Source organism: Ranitomeya imitator, chromosome 1 (genome assembly GCF_032444005.1).
Source record: "Ranitomeya imitator isolate aRanImi1 chromosome 1, aRanImi1.pri, whole genome shotgun sequence".
Lineage (NCBI taxonomy): Eukaryota > Metazoa > Chordata > Amphibia > Anura > Dendrobatidae > Ranitomeya > Ranitomeya imitator.
The window spans coordinates 520842940-520852223 of NC_091282.1; the positions used below are offsets into that span (position 1 = coordinate 520842940).

A 9284-nucleotide genomic window follows, 5' to 3' on the forward strand; every position below is an offset into this window, starting at 1 on the left:
TAACAGTGAATATGTTGTAAGAATTGTAATAGTTTAGATTGCCAAAGTTAGAAATATTTTTTACTTTTAGGTATTGACATCTTATTTTCTTTCACTTCATGAATTCCTTTCACAGCCATCTACCCTAAACACATATGCTGTTTGAATAGGAGGAATAAAGGTACCTTCACACATAACGATTTCGTTAACGATATCGTTGCAACGTCACGCTTTTTGTGACGTAGCGACGATCCCGCTAACGATATCTTTATGTGTGACAGCGACCAACGATCAGGCCCCTGCTGGGAGATCATTGGTCGTGGGGAATGATCAGGACCTTTTTTTGGTCGCTGATCACCCCGCTGTCATCGCTAGATCGGCGTGTGTGAAGCCAATCCAGCGATGTGTTCACTTGTAACCAGGGTAAACATCGGGTTACTAAGCGCAGGGCCGCGCTTAGTAACCCCGGCGTCAGCTTCCCTGCACTGTGTCAGCGCCGACCATAAAGCAGAGCACAGCGGTGACGTCACCGCTCTGCTTTACGGCCGGCGCTTACACAGTGCAGGGAAGCTGACGCCGGGGGACGTGACAGACATCGGAATGTAAGTATGTACTGTTTTTTTTTTTTTACTTTTACAATGGTAACCAGGGTAAATATCGGGTTACTAAGCGCGGCCCTGCACTTAGTAACCCGATGTTTACCCTGGTTACCCGGGGACTTCGTCATCGTTGAAGACAGTTTCAACGATGCCGAAGTTGTTCCCCTGATCGTTGGTCGCTGGAGAGAGCTGTCTGTGTGACAGCTCCCCAGCGACCACACAACGACTTACCAACGATCACGGCCAGGTCGTATCGCTGGTCGTGATCGTTGGTAAATCGTTTAGTGTAACGGTACCTTAAGATGCACTTTAGAAACACCTTGATTTCCCAGGGATAAAGAGAATCAGATAGATACACCTATCTGTTCTCTTACTGGGTTAATAATAATAATCGTATTTTTATAGCGCCAACATACTTTGCAGCACTTTACAATTAAGTGGGGGACATGTACAATCAAACACATCACAAAGTAACACATAGTTCAACAGTTCCAGGAGAAGTGAGGGTCCTGCTCACAAGCTACCATCTATAACGAAATAGGAAGGCACATTAGGTGAAAAGTGCTTGTCATGTATGGTCCAGCTACTGTTATAATAAATCATCAGCCAGTAACTGTCTTGTAACAGTCACCAACTATTTTGGGATGCATGGAGGGTGTGAAAACAGATTATAGGAGGGACCAGATTCTGAGTAAAAATTAGATGGAAAAGAAAAGAGTTACATTAGTGAATTGAGGCAATAGGCCTGTCTAAAGAAATATTTTTAAAGCATGCTTAAATATGTTGGGGCTAGGATTGGTATCATATTGTTTGGGGTAGTGTATTACGGAAAACTGGTGCAGCACAAGAGAATACAGCAGAAACAGCTGGTACTCACCCTCCTGGGGCCCAGCATTTTCACTACTGCAATGGTTTGTATTTACAGGCTCGGAGCTGATGTCTCGTCAACAGCGCTGCAGCCCATCACTTGGCTCAGTGGTTCATGCCATCTACATTGGCAGAGATATTGAAACCATTGATTGCTTGCAGAGGTGATGTGAGCACCGCTGCACCCTGTAAACAATTACCAAAGGAGCGGCATTGGAGTAGGGGAAGGTGAGCACCAGCTAAGTTTGTTATTTTATAATTCTGTTAGTCTACAGACGACCCCTTTAATACAAATCAAGTCATATAGACTGGTGAACTCAATAACGATACCCATGTAAACATTTTTTTTTTAAAAACATTTGTTTAGTCTTGTTTTACCTTGTTAGCTCTTCCGTCCTGTAACATTTCGTATCTGGTAGCCAGTCAGAAAGGTTATGATTGCTCCAGGACAATTCAGTTGAGGCATCAGTGTTCTTATCGGAGTAGTCAGTACATGGTAAGATGGCAGTAGGGGCTGTTGTAATCTCTTCTAGAATGTTTTGAGCATCTTGGAAAACTTCAGTCGCATGTTGTGCCGCTACATGTTTATGAACAGTTCTCAGGTCTCCAAACTCCTGTCCACAGCACCTCCAAGTCATAAAACCATCATGACCAGTCTGAGTTGATGCATTTGTTGATTGTAGGTCTTTAACAAAAAGAGCAAATGCCTGTAGATGACATGTAGACTCAAGTCAGTCTTTTTTTTTTTTTTTTTCATTTTAGACACGATTGGGAAAACTTAATTGTATTACTTCTGTATTTCCAAAATGAGACATCACTTAAAGGGAACCTGTCACCCCGTTTTTTCAGATTGAGCTATAAATACTGTTAAATAGGGCCTGCGCTGTGCGTTACTATAGTGTATGTAGTGTACCCTGATTCCCCATGTATGCTGAGAAATACATTACCAAAGTCGCCGTTTTCGCCTGTCAATCAGGCTGGTCAGGTCAGGTGGGCGTGTTCACAGCGCTCTTTTCTTCCCCAGCTTTCCGTTGGTGGCGTAGTGGTGTGCGCATGTCCAAGGTCCGAATTCCCTGCGCCCACGTGAAGACACAGCGCGCGATCTGCGCTGTCATCCCTTTCATCAGTGGAGGCGGCCATCTTCCTGGGGCCGCACGTGCGCAGATGGAGTGCTCTGCTGCACGGGGCTTCAGGAAAATGGCCGCGGGATGCCGCGCGTGCGCACAAGAGATCGCGGCGGCCATTTTCCCAAAGCCGAGTTTGCATCTCGGCTTTGGGAAAATGGCCGCCGCGATCTCTTCTGCGCACGCGCGGCATCCCGCGGCCATTTTCCTGAAGCCCCGTGCAGCAGAGCACTCCATCTGCGCACGCGCGGCCCCAGGAAGATGGCCGCCCCCACCGATGAAAGGGATGACAGCGCAGATCGCGCGCTGTGTCTTCACGTGGGCGCAGGGAATTCGGACCTTGGACATGCGCACACCACTACGCCACCAACGGAAAGCTGGGGAAGAAAAGAGCGCTGTGAACACGCCCACCTGACCTGACCAGCCTGATTGACAGGCGAAAACGGCGACTTTGGTAATGTATTTCTCAGCATACATGGGGAATCAGGGTACACTACATACACTATAGTAACGCACAGCACAGGCCCTATTTAACAGTATTTATAGCTCAATCTGAAAAAACGGGGTGACAGGTTCCCTTTAATGATCGCTAGTGGTCCGAAGTTTCGGATCCCAATGATCATGCACAGAGAAGCTCCCAGCCCCACACATTCACCTCAATGGAGCCCGTCTGCAGCATAATGTCAAGAAACTCCATGTGCACGTAGAGAAACGGATTCCGGCATTCTTTGGACTAGGGCCCCAGGAGGTGACTATAGTTTCTGTCCAAGTGAGATCCATCAAAACATCAGATCACACTCAGACCAATGGCATTCAATTAGGCTGCGCACGTCTGCGGTTTGGAAAGACATTCCATGTCCGTCTCCGCAGGGAAGCTGCGGAAGCGTCTCAGTACACATAGTGGAGATGGGATTTCTTCAAATCCCATCCACTATGCTGTAACATCTGGCCGCTGCAGATGTACACAACATCCAACCAGCAGAGCTTACTGACCGTGGGAACATACCCTTGACAGAAGCGTCTAAAGCTGGTTTCACACTTGCGTTTCAAAACGCATCGTTTTTAAAAAAAACACGCATGGTGAAAAAACGTATGTAAACGCTTGCAAACGCTGCGTTTTTTTGACGCATGCGTTTTTGCATGTGGTGAAAAAAACGCGGCGTTTTGACGCGTTTACATGCATTTTTTCATGCGTTTGCGTTTTTTAAACGCATGCTGAGAAATGTGTGACAGCTGCCAATCATCAAAATAAAGTAAAAAAACCCACTATAAACAGAAATAGTTAGGGTTAGGGGTAGGGTTAGGGATCATAACCCTAACCCTAAAGGGATCCTAACCCTAACCCTACCCCTAACCTTAAGCCTAAAGGGATCCTAACCCTAAAGGGATTAGGGTTAGGATCCCTTTAGGGTTAAGGTTAGGATCCCTTTAGGGTTAGGGGTAGGGTTAGGATCCCTTTAGGGTTAGGATCCCTTTAGGGTTAGGGTTAGGATCCCTTTATCACCTTTATGGTGGGGGGGGGCATATCAGTGTGTTTTCTGTTTTTTTTAAAATAAAAACGCATGCGTTTTTAACGCAAACAAATGCATGTGCTTAAAAACGCATGCGTTTACATAGACATCAATAGGTTTTTTTGCCGCGAAAAAACGCATGCTTTTTTTTGCGGCAAAAAAAACGCCGCAAAAATTACTACATGTTGGATTTCTGCAAATGAACGCATGCAGAAAAAAACGCATGCGTTCATAAACGCGACCAAACGCGTATACAAAAAAACGCATGCGTTTTTAATGTTAAAGATAGGGAAAAAAACGCATGCGTTTTTTTTGCGGTAAAAACGCTGCAGATGAAAACGCAAGTGTGAAACCAGCCTAAGACGTTAAACGTCTTAGGCTGGTTTCACACTTGCGTTTTCATCTGCAGATGTGATCGGCACTAGCTCCGATTGCAGCAGTTACTCTTGGCACCTGCGCTTTACGGAGCAGGCTACGCTCCTGTCACCAAGGGGCTAAAGATAAGATGGTATGTAAATCCAGCTCATATTTTTAAAACATCCATCACATTTTTCATTTCTGTTTACTTTCAATGCCACAGCTTTAGGAAATCAGCTCCAGTGTCTACATTTTAGGCTATGTGCACACATTGCAGAATTGCCGTGGAAATTTCAGCGGCAATTCTGCAACTCCCTGCCGAGGGAAATACGCATGCAGAATTGGCATGCATATTCATGCTAAACACTAGCGTTTTACAAGCGTTTTTAGCTTGCAGAATGCTAGCATTTTCCAAGCGATCTGTAGCATCGCTTGGAAAACTGATTGACAGATTGGTCACACTTGTCAAACATAGAGTTTCAGAAGTGTGACCAACTTTTTACTATTGATGCAGCCTATGCAGCATCAATAGTAAAAAGATATAATGTTGAAAATAAAAAAAAAATCGTGATATTCTCACCTTCCGGCGTCTCTCACAACGTTCCCGATGCTCCCAGCAGCTTCCGTTCCCAGTAATGCCTCGCAGCAATGACCCCAGATGATGGAGCAGTCTCGCGAGACCGCTACGTCATCTCAGGTCATTGTCGCAAGGCATTACTGGGAACGGGAGCATCGCGAGGAGCGGGAATACTGTGAGGGACGAAGGAAGGTGAGAATATCATGATTTTTTCTTTTTTTTTTTTTACAGGTATATCGTTCCCTGGACCTGGGGGAGAGTCTCCTCTCCTCCACACCCGGGTACCAACCGCACATGATCTGCTTACTTCCCGCATGGTGTGCACAGCCCCATGTGGGAAGCGGATCAATGCATTCCTATGTGTGCGGAATCCCCGCGATTCCGCACAAAGAATGAACATGCTGCGTTTTTTTCCGGAATCCGATTCCGCCTAGGGAAAAAAATGCAGCATGTGGACAAAAAATGAGGAATGCATTAAAAATGATGGGGTGCTTATGTAAGCATTTTTTTCGCGTTTTTTTTTTGCGGAAATCGGCTAAAAAAACGCCAAAAACTGCTAACAATTCTGAACGTGCGCACATAGCCTTAGACTAGTCAGTTTTCTTTTTTCCCACCTATGACAAGGGGAAACACAATTTGACCTCAGCAAGATGACAGCAGCAAAAAGGAACAGCATGGAGCAGTGGCCAGGTACAGAGATGAGCCACTGAAGACACAATGGGGGAGAGGTACAGAGGATGCTGGTCCCTATTTGATAGACAGCTAAATGTCCCAGCTGATCCCCATTTGATAGACAGCTGAGGGTCCCGGTTGATCCCCATTTGATAGACAGCTGAGGGTCCCGGCTGATCCCCATTTGATGGACAGCTGAGGGTCCCGGTTGATCCCCATTTGATAGACAGCTGAGGGTCCCGGCTGATCCCCATTTGATGGACAGCTGAGGGTCCCGGCTGATCCCCATTTGATGGACAGCTGAGGGTCCCGGCTGATCCCCATTTGATGGACAGCTGAGGGTCCCGGTTGATCCCCATTTGATAGACAGCTGAGGGTCCCAGCTGATCCTCATTTGATAGACAGCTGAGGGTCCCGGCTGATCCCCATTTGATATACAGCTGAGGGTCCCGGCTGATCCCCATTTGATATACAGCTGAGGGTCCCGGCTGATCCCCATTTGATGGACAGCTGAGGGTCCCGGCTGATCCCCATTTGATATGCAGCTGAGGGTCCCGGCTGATCCCCATTTGATGGACAGCTGAGGGTCCCAGCTGATCCCCATTTGATAGACAGCTGAGGGTCCCGGCTGATCCCCATTTGATAGACAGCTGAGGGTCCCGGCTGATCCCCATTTGATGGACAGCTGAGGGTCCCGGCTGATCCCCATTTGATAGACAGCTGAGGGTCCCAGCTGATCCTCATTTGATAGACAGCTGAGGGTCCCGGCTGATCCCCATTTGATATACAGTTGAGGGTCCCGGCTGATCCCATTTGATGGACAGCTGAGGGTCCCGGTTGATCCCCATTTAATAGACAGCTGAGGGTCCCGGCTGATCCCATTTCATAGACAGCTGAGGGTCCTGGCTGATCCTATTTCATAGACAGCTGAGGGTCCCGGCTGATCCCATCTCATAGACAGCTGAGGGTCCCGGCTGATCCCCATTTGATAGCTGATGGTCCCGGCTGATCCCCATTTCATAGACAGCTGAGGGTCCCAGCTGATCCCCATTTGACAGCTGAGGGTCCTGGCTGATCCCATTTCATAGACAGCTGAGGGTCCCGGCTGATCCCATCTCATAGACAGCTGAGGGTCCCGGCTGATCCCCATTTGATAGCTGATGGTCCCGGCTGATCCCCATTTCATAGACAGCTGAGGGTCCCAGCTGATGCCCATTTGATAGACAGCTGAGGGTCCCGGCAGTCAAGAACTGGTCTTACATTTACCATTGCTGTAAATATTGTGAACATCAGGAGCTGCCCCATGAAAGTAACAGAAAAATCCCAAAGTCAATGCAATTACATATAATAGGAGGACTTGGCAGTCTTATGCTATCACGTACCTTCTTTTTTGCATACATGTACTTCTTTCTTGCCGTCACATGTAGACCTGCTTTTAAGGTGCTCTGTGGTGTGGGTGCAATACACCCAGTGAAGGCTACATCAGGGAAGCCCAGGTCCCAGGGGTGCAGCTGACAGGAGAGCTCTGCTCCATTGCAGCAGGAAGACAGGGACATGTTCTTGGTGAATAGAAAAGGCTCTTCTTAAGGCACCGACACCTCTGTGGACAGAGAATGCTTCGCTTGGTCAATAAAAAACAGCATTTACAAATAGAAAAGCTCTTTGAGGATCTCACTATGCCACACTACAAGTTTCAAACTGTAGTGGTAAAGTTGCCAGCACTACAGACACAAGGCTGGCCCTGGGTGCTACCACAGCATTAGTGCCAGCCTCATGCCTACCCTGCCTGCACAAAACTGTGAATGAAGCAGCTGCTGAGGAAAGCATGCCATTGCCCTCCCCCCAGGAAGGCCTGCACTTAGGGATCGGCTGCAATGTACAGTTCTTCTCCACCTCCAGCCTGGCTCTGCTCATCTGGGTGCTTCCTTGCCCAACACCAGATCCCAGCAGCCAGGATGAGAAAAGGAGCTCTGACCCTTTAACCCCTTGGAGACCAGGCCTTTTTTTGTTTAGTTCACACATCATAACATTTTTAAAAGGGGTTGTCTGCTCCCATAACAAAAGCCTTCAGTCACTCTATCATCTGGCAGTCTCATCTCAGTTGGAATACCGGGAAATCGTGACAGCGTGCACACCGCACAATGTCACGATTCGGCAATCACAGACTTTAATCTTGAGCTTGGATAACCCTTTCATTGTAGGATGACATGCTTATCAGGCCCTGCTATGCTGGGCACAATCTTTTTCTTTTTGGTACGTAATGGATATTTTAGTAATTTATTATATTTCATAGATGGATCATTACACATGCGCGTTAGGTCACACCAAGCATCCAGATATACAATATATAGGACTATGGTCCATCAATGGACTCCATGCCATCAACACATCTACGATATGGGTAGAGAGCACCCCATTAATTAGAGCGGGATCACCTTCCCCTTCTTTGTCTTGTTCATGTAAGCGGAGATCAGCTTTGATTGCACCACACAAGTGGTTAAGTAAACTTTATTCAAATGGTTAGCGGGAGGGGGCTTCCAAAAATTTCGTATGGGCAGCCACAACGCAAGAAAATCCACCATCAATGTTTAATGAACCAAAAGTTCACTTATGGTTCGTGGAAATCCAATTTTTACCCAGGAACATGCAATTTGTAAAGTTCACTAGCTCATTTTTCCAAACATGTATGTCGTCATTACTTGGAAGATGTCACTAGATGTTGGAGAAGCTGCAGACATCAGTTCCCGGAGGAGAGTTTGCAAAAAGTCATAACTGGGTCTTCTGATAAAAAAAGGATGTCCTACGTTTATTATCAATGGCTGAATTTCCTAGCTTCGCTTATAGAGAAGTGCAAGGTTTGGTATGTTCATTGGCAGAAGGCTGTTGACACATGGTTTCATGTTTCCGGCCCAAAACCAATGTACAAGATGTTCAGCCAGCTTTGAAACGAGCACTTCAGAAAGATCTAGACCAGTTGTGAACCCTAAGGAACCTGAGGCTGTGTCGGTTGCCAGTACCATTAACACTTGAGCAACCAACCGTGCCGAACATGTGCATATCAAGAAGGACCCGGAAGAAAAAGGAGCCGACCACTGCTACTGCAGAGAGAGCCTGAGTGTTGTGACTGTCCCACCAGCTGCGGCGCCGGACACCTGATTATCGGGAGCGCTCCAGGTATCCAGGTTCCCGCTGCAGCTATTCGGTAAGCTCTATTAGCGAGCCAAATGAGAGATCCGAGAATATTCACTCATGTCTACCCAGAACGTTCTCAATTTTCAGGATATGGGGCTGTATGAGGACTTATTTTTTGCGCCCTGAGCTGTTGTTTTTATTGATATCATTTTGGGGTGGATAAGATCCTTTTATTGCAATGTTACGGCGACGAAAAACATGTAGTTTTCTCATTTCGATTTCTCGTTACACTGTTTACCGATCTGATTACTATGCTTTAGATTTTGATTGACTCGACTTTTACAAATTCAGCAATACCAAATGTGTATTTTTAACCTCTTCACCACGTTGGGAGTTTGAGGTTTAGTTTTTTGCTCCCCTTCTTCCCAGAGCCATAACTTTCAAATTTTTCCATCACTATGGCCAT

At 46.7% G+C, this 9284-nt stretch overlaps 1 protein-coding gene across 1 annotated transcript in view; it reads right to left on the reverse strand.

Moving 5' to 3' along the window:
• Nucleotides 1–7539, reverse strand: part of TSTD2 (thiosulfate sulfurtransferase like domain containing 2) — a 30313-nt gene extending 22774 nt beyond the window's left edge. Inside the window, exons 1-2 of the mRNA XM_069766777.1 lie at nt 7069–7539; nt 1824–2152 (exon numbers count right to left, since the gene is read on the reverse strand). Of these exons, the coding sequence (XP_069622878.1) occupies nt 1824–2152; nt 7069–7242 (503 nt within the window). The 5' untranslated portion in view covers nt 7243–7539. The remainder of the gene's footprint in view (nt 1–1823; nt 2153–7068) is intronic.
• Between the last annotated feature and the right edge of the window lie 1745 nt (nt 7540–9284).